Here is a 19,301-nt window from a genome sequence, read left to right on the forward strand (position 1 = left end):
AATGTTATGCTAAGAACCAGTGGTGTGTTTATACAACATAGTTCTATTATTTTTTTCATTTAAATTCTAAAATGATGACTTAGAGTTCACTAAATTATTATAAAATATGATTTATTTTTAGAGGTCTGAAAATTTAGTTCTTTTAAAATGTTTTTTTTTTTCCCATTAGGAAAATGATAGTACCTTGGTTTTTAAATTAATCTTCCTGTCCCAATTCAAAGGCTTTGGGTTTCCAAAGGTCAGTACAATTCAAGCTTAGATTACGAAGGACTGAAAATCCTCAAAGAATTTACAAGTAGATCTCTGTTGGCATCACAACCACAACACAGCTCTGTACCACCACTGAGACCAGTGTGGTTCTTGTGGCATCTTTTTAAAATCCATTCCCAAACACTGTGAGGGAGGACAAATTGAATCCTGATTTGACTAAACCCAAATAACTTATATCAGCACCAAGACTGCCCCTTTGCCTAATTCCACTAGCTAGAACTCTTCTAGAAGAGTCCGGTGTTTCTACCTAAGTAAGCCTAAATTTAAACTATCTTATTTCTTTTCTACTTGACACCTTTTTACTAGCCTTAAAATCTCCAGATCCTTTTTTTATTTCCCTCCTCCCCACTTATTTCTATCAGTTTTCAAGTTTTTTCTAGTTCTTTATATGTCATTTGTCACCCTTCTTTTCACTTCTCTTTTAAACTGTTCAGCCTGATTACCATCATTGTATTTTAATTCTAATACATCATATATATTGCTTCTAGATTAATGTACCGTAAGTTCCTGACTGTGCTTCCCATCTCAGAATTTTTTAGAAGCTCCATGTTGTATATTTAAAGCTGAACTCCTAATTAGGGCATCCAAGGCCCTCCAGTTACAGCCCTAATCTTCCCTTTCTAACTATCTCATTACGCTTCTGCAAGTACTTTATATTGCAGCAACCTGATCTATCTACTAGCATCTATTCCCCGAACATGTGTTCTTTTTCCCCACCTCTGTGCTTTTCATTATTTTCCTTTTCACCATGTTTTAGTTATATAAGGGTTGGAATGGGAATAAATAGACCTAAATTTATTTCACTCTAATTTTGCTTTGAAAAGTCATTCAATATTTTGGTTTTTTCCTCTAATAACAAAGTAGAAATAACGTCATGCCTGCTTTACAGGAAGATTTAAGGAAACGTCAGATATATAAAAATGTTACCTGCTTTGAAAAGAAAGTTGATATTTTAAAAGTTCTGTAAATACATGGAGTGTTTATTATAAATTGAGCTAACACATTTAGCAAAGGTTTGGAGGAGTTCACTGAAGTTCTTTTTTGGGGGGGGGGGTGTGCTTATTACACGGATACAGCAATTAAACGGGTACACTTAATAAGGCAGATTCCTACATTTGTATTTCTTTGTAATTTTGCCAGCTTTACTGGCTTCAGTGTCAAATGGCTAACTGTTATTTGCAATCAGGGAATCACTGGAACTGTGAACCCCAGTTACTGATTCGAGCATATTAATCCCTTGGATGTGTTTGAGTATGAATCACTGTTTATGCTGAGACTTTTAATTGAATAGTACCTAGGTGCTACTCTTACTAAAACAAATTTAAATATTTAATTATGTTTTTAAATTTTATTTCCTGCTTTTATTAGGCCTTGTGAAGAAGGGTAAAGAGCAGAATACACAGCGAAGCTTTTTTCTCAGAATGAAGTGTACCCTAACTAGCCGAGGGAGAACCATGAACATAAAGTCAGCAACGTGGAAGGTAAGTAAAAATGATTTCTAAGTGGTGATGCACTTGGTTTATAGATAAATTCATACATCTTAACACTGCTACTATTTAAGATAGCATTAGAATTGTGAGGGGAAACGTACAGTTGTTCATTGGCATTTGCAGATTTACCATCCCAAATGGTAGTAATTTGCCATTTTGAGGCATGAACTTATGTGAATTGTGATATTGGTATACCAATCTAATTTAATCAGCTGGTTTTTCCAACCCACCCAGTGTTTGAATCTTGATAGAAATTAATTTTCTATTTATTTTTGTTTCATTTCTTTGCTCAGTGTTGAAATAATCATCAAAGCAAGAAATAATAAAAATAATAAATCAAACTGCCACTATGACTAAATGAATGAAAAATCAGCCCAGATTTGTATGAAGAGAGTATTTTAAAGAGTAATTTAAGGTGCCTGAGTCATGAGTGGTGTCACAGGGGAAACATTTATTGATTTCAAAGATAGGGTTAATCCATGAATGACAGTAAATTTTATCAAAGCTTACTTGCCATGTCACACTTCAGCTATTTATCTCTGTGTTTTTTTTTTAACTAGCATTTTATATTTTTTAAAGAATTGCTTTGTTTTCTTTGTACACAGGTACTTCACTGCACAGGCCATATTCATGTCTACGATACCAATAGTAACCAATCTCAGTGTGGGTATAAGAAACCACCCATGACGTGCTTGGTGCTGATTTGTGAACCCATTCCTCATCCATCAAATATTGAAATTCCTTTAGATAGCAAGACTTTTCTGAGTCGTCATAGTCTGGATATGAAATTTTCTTACTGTGATGAAAGGTAAATGCTATACAAACTATAACATGAAAGTTTTAATTAGTCCATAGCAAAGACATATAATGCATAATTTGAGGAAGAATAGGTTACTTTTGGTTATGGACAAGAAAGGAAAGTGTTTGATCATCTCCTCACCCTACATATTGCCCATGATTTCTATTGCCATTTCCCTTTATGTTCATAACTATTTTTAATTGCCAATTTGATATTTTTATTTGGATATTTTTCTATATTAATAAAATATTTCTGTAACTGAACTGTACTACTATTGCCCCAAAACATCAACCTCAGAAATTGCTTTTCCTTTTATAATGCCTAGCATGGTTAGTATATCACTATAGGCATACGACTCCTACAAATATTTGGAAGTCATCCTTAACTTTTCTTTTACCTTCATTATGTATACCCAGTCGGTCTCTAAATCTTACAGATTTACTGTCTAAATACATTTCTTGATCCATTTGTTCCTTTCCACCCTTGCTTTCCTGCCACTGAATTCTTCAGCTCATTACCTTTGGCTTAAATTGTTGCCATAATCTCCTAAACTGTTTCTTTGCCCACAGATTTTTGCCCTCTAGTCTCTCATCCAGGATCCCAAAAAGTGGACTTCCTAATGTGAAAATCAGGTCTTTACACAGAAAAAACTCTGGTTTATAAAAATATTAGAGGAGGGCAGGAGATTTTTCTTTATCAAAAGAAAAATGTGCATTTTGAAAAGCTGAAAGAAAAATAGACCTTGACAATAAAACCCAAACTTTGCTTAGCATGGCCAACAAAGATATTTATGATCTGGCCTCTGCCCACTTGTCTAAATTAATAAGGAAGAGAGGGTGTGACCCCCCCCCCCCCCCCCCGAAACACCCTACAGCTAGAGAGCACCATGTACTCATTTGCTGTCTTAGCGCCTTTACATATATTTTCCCATTCTGCAGTGAGGTTTTCTTCAACTCCTAACACATATTTACCTTTCAGGAGCCATCTAGATACTCCTTTGGGAAGCCTTCCTTGTTCCTTCAGGACACTATACTATTCTTGTGCATATGTCTGTCATAACATTTCTTCTACTCTTGTAATTATTTACTTGTCTCACTTTTTACTATAACACTATAACATCATAGCTGAAGGCATAGATTATGTAGCCAGACTACTAAATCCTGATTCTGTTGCCTATATCCAAGTGATCTTGGGCCCATTAGTTCTTTTTGAGCATCAGTTTCTTCATCTTTTGTAACACCTACTTAACGTAGGGTCATCTTAAAGATTGTATGAGGGAACCAATTTTAAGCACTTAGTCATAATGTAAAGTAGGTAGAAATCCCCACCATAGTGGACAAGGAAATGTGACAGATCTCTGGCTTTAGAATCACATAATCCTGGATTCAGTCCTGGCTTGCAGCTCTGATACTACAGTGTGGTCTTGGTATTGAAACTTAACTCTTTCAGGGGCGCCTGGGTGGCTCAGTCAGTTAAGCGGCCGACTTCGGCTCTGGTCATGATTTCACGGTCCATGAGTTTGAGCCCCGCGTCGGGCTCTGTGCTGACAGCTCAGAGCCTGCAGCCTGTTTCAGATTCTGTGTCTCCCTCTCTCTGACCCTCCCTGGTTCATGGTCTGTCTCTGTCTCAAAAATAAATAAACGTTAAAAAAAATTTTTTTTTTTTTTAAAAACTCTTTCAAATTTTACTATCCTTACAATAAGGGTAGTATTTCAAAAGGTTGTTGTCAGAATTGAAGGAGTTTGTTGAGTGCCTTGCACACGTAATAAATGCTTCACCACTGGTGACAAGCATTTTATGGTGTTTATTGCCATTAATCATGTGAATATATGATAGAACAGAGATACCCATCCCTTTTTGAGGAATTATTTTTTATCTTTTGAACTCAGTAGCAAGGTATAGAGATAGGCTGGGGAGAATGGAAAGTAGTGGAGCTAGAATGAGAATTGAGGAAGGGAGTGACATTTCTCTCAGGTCCTATCAGAAAACTGGCAAAATGATCATGACAGAGGAGTAAAGACTGCCAACTTAGAGATCAGCCAAGTGAGGTTTTAAGTTTGACCAGGAGATTGTTATTTTCTGGTTAGAGCTCTTTACAGAAACTTCTCACATCTAAAACCCCTAATAACTGAGATCTAGAAAAATTTTTGCCCAATTTTGAGAAAATCTAACCTACCCAAAACTTACGGCATTCAAAATATCTCACAAATGCTTATTATTTACTGTACTAATTTCTGCTTATAGTTAATCCGCACATTTGAGCATCTACAATGTTCATGGCAAAGTAGAAATGAAGAGTAACAGTTCTTGGTCTCAGGACACTTACAATGAATGAATAATACGCTGCATTGTTGCTTTAGATCACAGGTTTCCTAGTACATTAAAAACACATTATGATCAAATTTCCTGGATCACTCTCCTTTTTGGTACAGAATATAAGCTATATAATTCTCTAAAGTTAAATAAAATTGACTTTCTAGGAAAGCATTCTGTTTATATTTTAACATCTTGCATCCCTTAATGATAGATGTACCTCAACTCTGAGAAGCACTGATTGACATCTAATTAAATCAGAGCTTCTTAACATGATAATAAAAGGCCCCCATTAATCTGCTTTACATCTCTAGCCTCATCTCTTCTCACCTGCCCCCACTAACCACATGAAAGTCTTTCTCATTTATACACTGTCAAGCATTGTCTTCTCTCTGTCTCTGCTTCTGGTATACCTTCTTCCTGAAATGGTTTTGCCGCTCACCCAACCATTTCTTCTTGTTGATAAGGGTGGTTCCTCTGATTCCTGCAACAGATTACCATCATTACACTTACCACATTATTTCATTAGTAGTATGGTAAGTGTTCCAGAAGATTAGCTACACGTTGAGTTTTGACCTTGCATTTTCACACCTAGAACAATGCCAGGCATACTTAGCATATAAAGATTTATTTTTTTGTTAAGTTTATTTATTTATTTATTTTGAGAGACAGAGTACAAACAGGGGAGGGGTAGACAGAGAGACACAGAATCCAAAGCATTCTTCGTGCTGTCAGTGTAGAGCCCAATGTGGGCTTTGAACTCATGAACCGTGAGATCATGCCCTGACCTGACTGGAATCAAGAGCCACTGAGCCACAGAGGTGCCCCAGGCATATAAAGATTTAAATAATGGAAGTTTTTTTAATCCCACGGGAATTTTGTTTAAAAGTAACCAATATAAGATGAATTAAAGTTATTTTTAAAGCATAATTTAAAGAAATCGGACCATTTTTAAAAAATACTAGTTTCCTTTGTAATGCTGCCACCTAGTGCAGATGTGTTTAGAGATACCTCTTTGTAAAGAAGTCTGGATTTTAGTTTTGGTTTAGTTTTTGTTTTTTGTGTTTTTTTTACAAACCTCTTTCTATTTGTAATTATTTTGGAATAAACTGTATGGCAGATCTTGCCTTAAAGTGTGACAACACAAACTCTTACTTTTATACATTTCTTAGAAGGATATCTTTCTTGTGTGTTTTTTTTTTTTTTTTTGGACACAGTACATTAAGTAACTTTTGCTTACAACTCAGAAAGTCCTGAGAAATTGAAAAGTTTAACTCAGGTTTTGCTCCTAGAAAAAAGAGAATATTTGTGTTTAGTGTGGTGTTAAGAAGACAGCTTTCTCTTTCACATGAAATGTGTTCCGTTTCTGACTGGTTACACAGAGTAGTAAGATCTAATCTATGTCCTAAAAGAACTTTCAGGAAACCAAAAGGGGTTTAGACTAGATTACTTTCTAGTCCATTTTCAGTTTGATATCATTGTTTCATCTAAAATGAATTCCTATAATTTTATATTATTTAAAAAACTAAGTTACAAGAGCATCTTCTAAAACAAACATAATGTGTATCTCTTTACTTCCATTTAGTGTAGATATTCTTTGGTTGGTGATACTAAAATTGTGTAGTAGATCTTGATTGAAGCCTTGCCTAAGGGCACTGTTAAATAAAGAATCTGGTTTGTACACACTCAATACAAAAAGAATCTGGTTTTATGGTAAACTAATGTTATGGATTTAATCTTATATTTCAAGTTAAATGTCAGTGGTTACCATTACATCTTTTACCATTTTATTTAGCAGTACTTTCTATCTACTTATGAATCCCCTTATTACCAAAAGTAAGTACAGTAAAACATGATGACAATATGTAATGAGTTTGGGTGAAAGGGATAAACGGGTTAAGTAGCAGGATGTGAATCCAGAGGATTTAAAGAACATGCATGGTGCCGTATTTAGTAACTGTAGAGTTACCAAAAGTGAGATGTAAACTTCTTAGCAGAGAAGGATGCTCTTAGTTTTGAAAATTCATTTGTCCATGAGATTAATTCATATCAGTTACTTTAAAGAAGCAAAATTTCTCTTTCTCTTCTTACATTTCTTACTTAACAGAATTACTGAATTGATGGGATATGAGCCAGAGGAACTTTTGGGCCGCTCAATATATGAATATTACCACGCTTTGGACTCTGACCATCTGACCAAAACTCATCATGACAGTAAGTACAATGGAAAAACTATATAGATTTTCTAGTTATGTAATTCTTGCAGTCTCCTTACTGTTTGGCCATATATCTAACTTTTTGGTTAAAATTAATCAGTCTTCCTAGACTAAATATCTTAATAGAACTCTTCATAAGGGATGTCAACCATTAAATCTATGTTTTGTATTTGTTGTAACTGATACTAGTTAAAGTAGAATCATTTAATAATATATAAAACTAACCTGGCATTTTTAATACAAAGACTAAAAAATGTCATGGAATATTATAGCATCATTTTCAGAATTCACATTGAAGTATTTAGATCAGTTGTTAGCACATGGAAGGCACTTAGAAAATAATTATTGAGTGACTTAGTGAATGTGAAGGCAATCAATGTCATGTACAAGTGGTAACAAGTACACTTGACATAAGATACTCGTGAATGTTATTTGAAGATCACATAGTAAGACTTTCGAATCTCACTTGCTTATTTAATCTGTACTTAAACATGACTTCCCAATGTGATCAGGGATACCTGAATGTCACTGAGTTAGAATGATTAGCCTTGAACTACAAAATGAGCGCAAGTCAGCAGTCAGGACCCCAAGACTCAAGATAATGTCATCATTACTTTTTATCTGGTACTTGCTCCCAAATTAACAATTGATTAAGTTTGCCTAAATTGCCAAGATTTCAGCATGATACCATTTGAGATTCAAATATGCGAGCACAGCTATTTGAAGCATTGCTAATTCTCTGGAAACCTCAGTAGAAATGTAAGGAAATGTAGCAGTGCCACTTGCTCAAATGTGCTCTGTAGAATCAAGATTATTCATTGTCTAGTCTTTTTGATACTTTCAACATATAAGTCATTAAAGGAATTAGTCACTGCTGTCCCTCATTCCTGGCTTTCATTTTATTTAAAGTGAAGATTGGCAGGAAAGGAGTTTATTTTAGGGGTTAGAAGAATGAACTGTGTATATTTTTGGCTATGCTGGGGCTTTTTCTCTGTCACTTTAAACAATTATAACTGATTCTATTAAAATAAACATCTCTTTTCTAAAATAATCAACATTCAGCATCCATTTATTTGATTGAAAATTAGAAGTTATTTTCTCTGCATGACTGTTTTTCCTTTTCACTCCTAGTGTTTACTAAAGGCCAAGTCACCACAGGACAGTACAGGATGCTTGCCAAAAGAGGTGGATATGTCTGGGTTGAAACTCAAGCGACCGTCATATATAACACTAAGAACTCTCAACCACAGTGCATTGTATGTGTAAATTACGTTGTGAGGTAAGCCTGAAAAGTAAATATTTTGGGGGAGCAAGTAATAACCTTTTTGGATATTTTGTTCTTTTATATAAAGGGAGATAAGATTATAAAATGTTAACTGAATTTTATTTTCACATTTCCACCTAATTACGGTTTTCAGGGCTTAGACCTGAGTGTCCAGGCCTGCTATTCTGCAGTGATTGTACTATTACCAGTACCCATCTATTCACATTCTTTTCACTCCCATTTTTAAAAAGACCTTAAAAAAATACCATCTCCCTTATTGGGTTAGTTTGCTCTAGTCCTATTTCTGTCAGCATATACTATCTCAAATAGCTATGTTATTTTTGTAGGAAGAACCCTGGCCTTGGAATAGGTAGCTTTGTGTCATAGCTCTTTCACTTATTAGCTGCATGACCTTGGGAAGTTCTTATTACTTTGAATTTCACCCATATAGGAGAGATGATATTTATCTCCTCAATATTCTGAGGATATTTAATCCTCAGAAATGAGGATTAAATGAAATTCTACGTGAGATTACCATAAAAGGCTGTATAATATAGTGCATGGCTCTTGTGTATTCAAGAACTCTTCTTTTAGTTGACTGGCTTGTGAATATTATGGATATCATAAACTGGCCTTCCATTTGATCTGCTTCAGCAGGTGACTACTCCCTTCTAGTCCATCTTCCACATTACCACCATGCTGAGTTTTCTTGCATGGATGTCTGAGCATCTCCTTTTCCTTAGAATTGTTTTAAAGATGCTTTATCACCCCTGAGATAAACCCTTGCTTAACTTACATAGCATCATTTCTTGTCATTTTCTATACTCTTCATGCTTTCGTTGATTCCACCTACCCTCTTTCTAAAATCTGTGACTACCTCTCTTGGTAAGACTTTGGTCACTTGTCTTAATTTTTGCCACTTCTGACACCATCCTTCAATGTTTTTTATTTTTTTTTAATTTTTAATTTTAGAGTGTGCAATTGGGGGAGAGGGGCAGAGGGAGAGAGAGAATCTTAAGCAGACTCCACACTCAGTGCAGAGGCTGACTCAGGGCAGAATCCTATGACCCTCGGATCATGACCTGAGCTGAAATCAAGAGTTGGACGCTCAACTGACTGAGCCACCCAGGCGCCCACCCTTTAATGTTTTAATATTAGTGTCAAAGAGTTCTTTTGTGACTTTCCCATTAAATTACCCACTTGGAATGTCCTTCTTTTGCCCCTGTCCCATCTGCCTAACAAACCCTACTTGAGCCGAAGTTTCAGCTTGTTGGCTGTGAAGCACGCCTTCTCTATTCTAGCAGTTACCATTTTGTATTTTAATTGTTTGCACATCTACATTGCACTTCTGAGGACAAGGGTTAGGTATTTTAAACTTTGTATCCTTGGTTTATTTCACTTAGTAAACACCTAAATGTTTGTGATTAAAGGAACAATAAAAACTTACATTTAAGCCAAACACATGGATCTGTTGTTAATCATCCCTCTTCCACTCTATCCTGTAGGTGTTATCACCGTATCATTTTCTTACCACCAAGGAAAATATGGCACCTGCCTTAGGCCTTGGTCATTTATCTATATGTCTTTATATTCTAGGGCCATCCTTAGGTCATGCCTCATACATCAGTCCCAAAGAGTTCTTCTGTGCCAGTTTCATTACATGTGAATCCTCACAAAAATTGTTTAGATGTGTTGGTGCCCTTCATGTACTTGACTATTCCATTTCTTTGTCACCATCACTCTTCCCAAAGGGATAGCTGAAGTTTTTTAATTTAGTCAAATATTTAAACTGTCTTATACTATGAATTTTTATAGGTCTTTATTTCATATTGGCATTTTAAACCCTGAATGTGAGCAAGTATGCATGAACTATTAGGTTAAAGCATCTTAAAATGTTCCTTTTCATAAAGCAGTATTTTAAGAGACAAGGTTGTTTCAGAGACCCCCTGCATTGTGTCAGTGCTCAGTTAAGAATTACTAATCTCTCTTTTTTGACAGTGGTATTATTCAGCACGACTTGATTTTCTCCCTTCAACAAACAGAATGTGTCCTCAAACCAGTTGAATCTTCAGATATGAAAATGACTCAGCTGTTCACCAAAGTTGAATCAGAAGACACAAGTAGTCTGTTTGATAAACTTAAGAAGGAACCTGATGCTTTAACTTTGCTGGCCCCAGCTGCTGGAGACACAATCATATCTTTAGATTTCGGCAGCAATGGTGGGTCTTTAGTTATTGTGTTGATTGCCTAAACTATGTCTATTGCTGTAAGCCCATTTTAACTGAATTTGGACATTTTTTGTTGGTAATCATTTGGATGTTGTAGTCTTATATAATTTGTTTTTCAAAGTCTTCAAAGTATTTGCTTAAATATTTTTGCCTCTGTAATTTCTCAGCACTCCTGCTTCTGTCATATTATTGGAAATTGTGCTTCAAAGGGTGCTTAGGTATTTCTTCTTCCCACTTCAATGTTTCTCAACCACCCTGCTATTTCTGTATTTCCCACTGCCCTATTTTCTCCACAATTGAGCAGAGTTCTATTGCAATAGGCATAGTTCACTAAAGGATAAATCACCAGTCATACCATAATATCAGACATTGAAAATGAAAACTATAATTTCAAAGTTAGTTAAATTTTAATGAATAAAAGGTGTGAAAGGGTTGGAATTGCAGAGTTGGTTATTTTTTTGTTTTTAATATTTATTTTGAGGGAGAGAGCACGTGTAAGTGGGGGAGGGGCAGAGAGAAAGAGAGTGAGAATTCCAAGCAGGCTCTGCACTGTCCACAGGGAGCCCACCCAACTCAGGCTCAGTGCCACAGAACTGTGAGTTCATGACCTGAGCCACAATCAAGAGTTGGAAGCTTAACCAGCTGAGCCACCCGGGTGCCCTTGTGGGGGTTTTTATGCTATAAATATAATAGGAGCTGTCAATAGTAGATTGGAAAGATAATTCAGATTTAGAGTTGTACCATAAGATCTGTAAACTTTCTGATGAAGGAAAATTTAGCAACATTTTTGTTTGAGTGAATTAGACGTGTTGTAAAAGGGGGCTTGCATTTCTGTATATATTAAAATATAGCTATTCTTTAAATTGACTAATAATTTTTTACCTATAGACACAGAAACTGATGACCAGCAACTTGAGGAAGTTCCATTGTATAATGATGTAATGCTTCCCTCATCCAATGAAAAATTACAGAACATAAATTTGGCAATGTCTCCATTACCTGCTTCTGAAACTCCAAAGCCACTTCGAAGTAGTGCTGACCCTGCACTCAATCAAGAAGTTGTACTAAAATTAGAGCCAAATCCAGAGTCACTGGAACTTTCTTTTACTATGCCCCAGATTCAAGATCAGCCAGCTAGTCCTTCTGATGGAAGCACTAGACAGAGTTCACCTGAGGTAGGTGTCATAATAAAAGAAGAGCATAACTTTCATACTTTAATGTTCAGGAATGTATTTACAAAATGAGTGCCAAAAAAGTTTTGAATTTAGTCATTGATAGAGAATAATGTCTGTGCCTATAATAGCTCCAAGCCCATACATACTACTCATTGTGTTGGAGAATTGTCAAGTAGCAAAAACCTTACTTTAGCAAAGCTTAAAAAGGGAAGGGCTAATTGCTGAATTTTGTCCAATTTCCATTACTTGAAATTCTGGGTAAATTTAACATGAAAATACCAAGTCTTACACAGAGCAAATACTTGGTAACTATTTTTTATTCAAGTTCTGTCTTGATAATAGTTTTTCTATAAACACAAAGAAAATAGTCTTTAAGGGCTAGGCTGAGACCAAGCCTAACGATGTCACATGGGGCTCTATTTCTAAATCTAGAATGATTCAATTTTGATTCAGTACAGCTTCCTATATCTAAAGATAGCTCAGGAGTAGCACAACTCAGACTTGAATATTCCGACTTGGTGAGGCACAAATAAGCCTTAATAAATGGCGAATAAGTTTACATTAAATATTTATCAATTCAAACTGGCAGGCTAAGAGGAGATTTGACATCTCATAGCCTTCGGGAGATTTGACATCTCAAAGCCTCTGTGCTTTGGTGGCTCACCTTCCCCAGCATAAAAATCTATTGATTCATTTTGTTTTTTATCAGACAAAGGTAAATCTAACAAAAATGTTAAAATGAGGGAAGCAAAAGTTTATGCTTAAATTATATAGCTTTGGTTTTCTGGTTATAATCCTTGCTCAGAACTCCCAAAATCGTACTACATATGTTAAGGTGAATGCAAGTAAAACAACTTAAGTCTCTACCCCTACTTCATCCCAGGGTAGATGTGAGATTTTTAGGTAGATCACCACAGTAGCGTGGCCTCTCAGTACAAAGGTAGAGTCCAGTGAATAGTAAGTATATCATATCTAATTATTGGCCAATTAGGTACCATGTGGGCGTTGAATTATTAAATGAATTCTCCTAGAAGCAGATCAATACCTTTTAGTCCTAATTTCATAAATGATGTTACACAGAAATGGCATGTGTTGGCAAAATTAGTTACAAGGGTAAGTTCAAAAGTTTAACTTCCCTCTAGTTAGATAAAATGTGATAGAAGAGATGGACTTTGTTGGTTTAAGAATTCTAACAACTAGCAAAATATGTGCAGGTTTCCTCAGGGAAAGTAAACCCATTGAATTCCTTTTACAGCCTACCAGTCCCAGTGAATATTGTTTTGATGTGGATAGTGATATGGTCAATGAATTTAAGCTGGAATTGGTAGAGAAACTTTTTGCTGAAGACACAGAAGCCAAGAATCCATTTTCCACCCAGGTATATAAACTTGCTTATTATATTTTCTGTTAAACTTTATTAATTGTTAGTTGGAAGTGACTTTGGGTTTAACTTGTTATTCTTTTATAAGATGTGGCCATTGAAAAACTCATGTATTTTTTGCTTTAAAGGACACGGATTTAGACTTGGAGATGTTAGCTCCTTACATCCCAATGGATGATGACTTCCAGTTACGTTCCTTTGATCAGTTGTCGCCACTGGAAAGCAGTTCTACAAGTCCTCAAAGCGTGGGCACAATTACAGTATTCCAGCCGGCTCAGATGCAGGAGGAACCTCCTGTTACCACTACCAGTACCACTGCCACCACTGATGAATTAAAAACAGTGACAAAAGATGGTATAGAAGACATTAAAATACTGATTGCATCTCCATCTCCTACCCATGTACCCAAAGTAACTACTGGTGCCACAACATCACTGTATGGTGATACTGGAAGTCGGACAGCCTCACCAAACAGAGCAGGAAAAGGAGTCATAGAACAGACAGAAAAATCTCATCCAAGAAGCCCTAATGTGTTATCTGTCACTTTGAGTCAAAGGTAATTATATACAACATTAAAGTTATAGTTGATTTATTATTTTTGAGAAAGTATGTGTGGTGATAACTTATTTCTAAGCATAGAAAACTTTCTGGTAATATGTTTTTGACATACAAATTCTGGACTTAAAAACAAGCACTCAAATTAAACTTGTGTATTTGTTTTCTTGAAGATAACCTTAGCACCTATCTAAATGTAGGAGGTAGGAGGATCTTCTAGTACTTCTAAAAATTAAATGCAGCCAGTAAGTTCAGTAAATGTACAAAAATTGGCCCTGTTTTTTGCAGTTGTTTAAATCAGACTAGTTAATTCTCCTCACTGTTTCTGTCTCTTTGAGCTATTTTAAAGCTTACCTGAATAAAAGACCTTCCAACGTAAGGGTATTTCCAATTCCCCATTTCACATTGAGCCTGATGATCTTCAATCCTCAGTATTCAACATAGGTATTTATAAGCCTCCTTTTAAAATTTATGTATAATTGTGCTTTTTTTCCATTACATTTTTATAGAACATTAGCTAGACTATTAAGAGCTACAACAGGAATCTGAACATGATTTATGATATTGCTTTTGTGGAGTTAGTTTGAACAAATACCTGTACACTACCCAAATTTTAAGTTATAATTTCTGTATATAATTTGTAGCGGGATTTGACATTTTAAATTTGAGGCTGTAATCAAAGGAAACAAGTTTTAGCTAGTCAGAGAGGCAGTTGTAGAGGAAAGAAACAATTTCTGTTGTGCCTACACTGAACCAGATAACAACAGCAAGGAAAAAGCACTGCCATAACAAGAGTCTATGACTTTTCTTCTCCTGCCTTTCATCACTGTTTTGAACTAGAATGCTAGGAGAAACCTTTTCCCAGAACTAAGAAAAGATCTTGGGGCTTTAGATTAACAAGGAAGCGTTTATATTACTTTATAAATTAGTATGTCACCAAATGACTATAGGCTCTGACCTTTAAGGCAGTGACAGTCTCTTAAACATTTCATTGTATTAATATTTGGTCACTAAATGGCTATTAGAAGATGAGTGAATATAGTAATAGAATTGGCTATGACCTATAATTTACAGTTTACTATTAGCTACAGAGGACTATGGGATATTCCGTTTTCTGAACAACTATGTGCTTGTCAAAACCAAAGTCTAACATCTAGTCACTTTTTTTCACATTAGTATCAAAATAGTATGCACTAAATACTTGCAGAACTGTACGAAGGCTTTTTCTTTATGACCTAATTGCAAAATCAACATGTTGCACTAAACCAGATGACTTACAGCTTTAGAGCAAAGATTAAAGATAACCCATTAAGAAGTGCCTGGGTGTCTCAGTTGGTTAAGTGTTCAACTCTTGATTTTGGCTTGGGTTGTGATCTCAGGGTCATGGGATTGAGCCTCGTGTCAAGCTGCATGCTTAGTGGGGGGTTGGAGCCTGCTTCAGATTCTCCCTCTCTCCCTCTTCCCCTTAGCCCCCCTTACACGTGCTGATAAATCATTAGAAGTGCTACTACTAAGATGATATTTATATGATAGATTGCACTGTACTTCATAAAGATAATATATTTCTATAGGAATTTAAAAACCTGCCTATCTATAATAATGAAGGTTTTACAGAATTTTTTAAAATACAAAACTGCATGTAGGAGAGCAGTTTGAATAATGTATCACTCATATGGCATTTTCAACTATATGGAACAGAGCAAGAAGCTGTTGTGATTGTGTATGGGCTGGGGGGAGGAGTTCTTGAAAAGACAAAATAGATAACAGAATTCATGTGCCTGATACATAAAACAGTTCTTTACTACTTAATATTAATTTTAAATGGAGGTAGTTCAGGTTTGACAACCAGATCAATACTGAGGGCAAAGTGGCTTAGTGGGAAGATTACTGGGAGGGGAATTGGTATCAGGAGATCTAGAAGGCACTTCCATATCTGCAACTAACCAGATAATTTGCTCCAAGTCCCATTGCTAACAAGCCTCAGGTTTCTCATTTATAAAATGGGTGTTTTATACCTCTTGGAGATTGGTGTGAGACTAAAATGAGCTAATGAACATGCAATGTTTTATAAACTAAAAACGCCATAGAAATGTGAAGTTACTCTTATAATAGTCCCAGGAATATTTGTACTGGCTGGAATGGAAAAGCCAGTATTTAACTTTAACCTACAAAAATGTCAACTTAGTTCTGTTCAGATCTATTTTATAAATAGGTAAATGCATATTTTAAGAAATTTTCTTTTAAAAACTGAGCTTTGACTTCAGATGATAAACTTTAGTAATCAGAAAAATTCTCTTACATATTAACATTATATTCCTTAATGTTGGAAAACAGGCATCATTTATTTTGCTCAAAAAAAGTTAGTTGTGTATTTTAAAAATAGTAAAGCAACTATGTGTTTTTTTTCCCCAGAACTACCATTCCTGAAGAAGAACTAAATCCAAAGATACTAGCTTTGCAGAATGCTCAGAGAAAGCGAAAAATAGAACATGACGGTTCACTTTTTCAAGCAGTAGGAATTGTAAGTGTGAGAATATGTTTCTTTTTCTGTTGTATAGAAGCTAATGTGCTGTATACAATGTGAATCAATATATAGGTGATTTCTCATTTCTTCCATATGCGAAAGTTATATATTCAGAGGTTAAACATTGTTTCTTTCACTTGGTATAAAAGACTATTTCATAAAAATACATTTAAATGAGGGTATCTGGGTGGCTCAGTTGGTTAAGCATCGGACTTCAGCTCAGGTCATGATCTCACAGTTTGAATTCCAAGCCCCGCATCAGGCTCTTTGCTATCAGCACAGAGCCTGCTTTGGATCCTCTGTCTCCCTCTCTCTCAGCGCCTCCCCATCTCTCTCTCTCTCTCTCTCTCTCTCTCTGTCTCTGTCTCCCTCTCTCTCCAAAATGAAACATTAAAAAAAAATACATTTAATGACTACATTCTCATTGTAAAAATTCCAAACAAAGCAGATGTATTTTAAGTAAAAAGTGAATTTCTCCCTTCATTCTAACCTCAGTGTCACCACCAGTCTTGTTCTCTTCCCTTACAGTTACTTTTCCTTCTTACCTCCAAAAAAAACAGTAGTTAAAGTTAAGTTAGTGCTGGTATAATTCATACTGATATTTTCAGACTATATTTACTGGAAAGCATTTACAGAAACAGTTGCCATAATGAGTGGCAAATGACTTTATCCATAGTAGTATTAAGAGAAATAATTAAAAATAATTTAGAACCATATTTAAGAAATTTGCCTATGTACGGTTATTAATCTGCTTTTACAAAGTAAGTTTCTGCTTTTACAAAATTTCAACATAATAAAATTAACTGTGCTGTTTTTAGGGAACATTATTACAGCAGCCAGATGATCGTGCAACTACTACATCACTTTCTTGGAAACGCGTAAAAGGATGCAAATCTAGTGAGCAGAATGGAATGGAGCAAAAGACAATTATTTTAATACCCTCTGGTTAGTTTATTCTTTCTACCCTTGAACATCCCACAGAGAATTAAAATGTATGAAAGTTTTTTATTTAGAAGCTTTACTTTCAAAGTGATTTTCATTCTTTAGCATCATTAAAAACTAAGGTAGCAGTTTATCCACTGGTGGTGAATACAGGAATAGCTATTCAAGATGGAACTTTTAATTTATCTTTGTGTGGCATCAATATTCAATAGAAGCTAAAACTTGTACATTTGTATGCCTTTTTCAGAATTGATTTATCACTTCTTTGTGCCATCATTGTATCCTTTAAACACTTCTGACATAGCACCAGTAACATTTTATTCCACTTGCTTTTTCACATAGTTGTGGTTTTGCCCTGTAGACTAGAAACCCAGAGCTTATTTGCTTTAGTTTTCTGCAATACCTATAGCACAGTGAGTGTTCAGTAATATTCATTGACTAGGTGAATGAATACTTAGGTATGTCTTTGTTTTTCAGATTTAGCATGTAGACTGCTGGGGCAATCAATGGATGAGAGTGGATTACCACAACTGACCAGTTATGATTGTGAAGTTAATGCTCCTGTACAAGGCAGCAGAAACCTACTGCAGGGTGAAGAATTACTCAGAGCTTTGGATCAAGTTAACTGAGCTTTTTCATAATCTCATTCCTTTTTTTGGACACTGGTGGCTCATTACCTAAAGCAGTCTATTTATATTTTCTATATCTAATTTTAGAAGCCTGGCTACAATACTGCACAAACTTGGTTAGTTCAATCTTGATCCCCTTTCTACTTCATTTACATTAATGCTCTTTTTTAGTACGTTCTTTAATGCCAGATCACAGACAGCACGTCTTCACAGTTCCTTGGTATTTAAACCATTACATTGCAGTAGCGTCATTTTTAAAATGCACCTTTTTATTTATTTATTTTGGGCTAGGGAGTTTGTCCCTTATCGAATTATTTTTAATAAGATGCCAATATAATTTTTGTAAGAAGGCAGTAACCTTTCATCATGATCAGTTTGAAAAATTCTTACTCCGTTTTTTCACATTTTACATACACAATAATGATTTGCCAGCAGTACATGGTAGCCACAATTGCACAATATATTTTCTTAAAAAAATACCAGCAGTTACTCATGCAATATATTCTGCATTTATAAAACTAGTTTTTAAGAAGAAATTTTTTTTGGCCTATGAAATTGTTAAACCTGGAACATGACATTGTTAATCATATAATAATGATTCTTAAATGCTTGTATGGTTTATTATTTAAATGGGTAAAGCCATTTACATGATAAAGAAAGATATGCATATATCTGGAAGGTATGTGACATTTATTTGGATAAAATTCTCAATTCAGAGAAATGATCTGATGTTTCTGTAGTCACTTTGCCAGCTCAAAAGAAAACAATACCCTATCTGTAGTTGTGGAAGTTTATGCTAATATTGTGTAAATGATATTAAACCTAAATGTTCTGCCCACCCTGTTGGTATAAAGATATTTTGAGCAGATTGTGAACAAGAAAAAAAAAAATCATGCTTTGTTAGCAAAATTGCCTAGTGTGTTAATTTGCTCAAAATTTGATGTTTGGTTTTATGCACTTTGTCGCTATTAACATCCTTCTGTTTTCATATAGATTTCAATAATTGAGTAATTTTAGAAGCATTATTTTAGAAATATATAGTTGTCAGTAAACATCTTGTTTTTCTATGTGCATTGTACAAATTTTTCATTCCTTTTGCTTTTTGTGGTTGGATCTAACACTAACTGTATTGTTTTGTTACATCAAATAAACATCTTCTGTGGACCAGGCCCCCTTTGGTCAGCTTTTATATTAAAAATTTTGTTTCAATGCCTCCAACTCATAAAATTGATTACCAGCAGTTATCTTATGAAAATTAAATTGCCAGTGATTGTTTCTACATTTATTTTATTGCCATCACTTAAATGTATACTGTGTCCGTAAATGTCCTATTAAGTAAAAGCAAACTATAAGGTTCCACTGTAAAAAATACACTTTTAGAAAAGAAACTTGTCATTTATAAATTTATGAACCTATTAAAGTAAAGCAAATTTTAATGCTTTAATATGAATGGGATGAGTAAAGCAAATCCCAAATATTATAGTTACATAATGTTGTAAGGATGAGAAGTACCTC

The 19,301-nt window shown here is 34.9% G+C and overlaps 1 protein-coding gene across 1 annotated transcript in view; it reads left to right on the plus strand.

Moving 5' to 3' along the window:
* Window positions 1-18,955, plus strand: part of HIF1A (hypoxia inducible factor 1 subunit alpha) — a 42,080-nt gene extending 23,125 nt beyond the window's left edge. Inside the window, exons 5-15 of the mRNA XM_042943438.1 lie at window positions 1,639-1,751; window positions 2,366-2,568; window positions 6,980-7,086; window positions 8,220-8,367; window positions 10,351-10,571; window positions 11,469-11,755; window positions 13,011-13,133; window positions 13,265-13,692; window positions 16,104-16,212; window positions 17,034-17,160; window positions 17,635-18,955. Coding sequence (XP_042799372.1) covers window positions 1,639-1,751; window positions 2,366-2,568; window positions 6,980-7,086; window positions 8,220-8,367; window positions 10,351-10,571; window positions 11,469-11,755; window positions 13,011-13,133; window positions 13,265-13,692; window positions 16,104-16,212; window positions 17,034-17,160; window positions 17,635-17,786 — 2,018 coding nt within the window. The 3' untranslated portion in view covers window positions 17,787-18,955. The remainder of the gene's footprint in view (window positions 1-1,638; window positions 1,752-2,365; window positions 2,569-6,979; window positions 7,087-8,219; window positions 8,368-10,350; window positions 10,572-11,468; window positions 11,756-13,010; window positions 13,134-13,264; window positions 13,693-16,103; window positions 16,213-17,033; window positions 17,161-17,634) is intronic.
* The last annotated feature ends 346 nt before the right edge of the window (window positions 18,956-19,301 follow it).

This window comes from Panthera leo, chromosome B3 (assembly GCF_018350215.1).
Source record: "Panthera leo isolate Ple1 chromosome B3, P.leo_Ple1_pat1.1, whole genome shotgun sequence".
NCBI lineage: Eukaryota > Metazoa > Chordata > Mammalia > Carnivora > Felidae > Panthera > Panthera leo.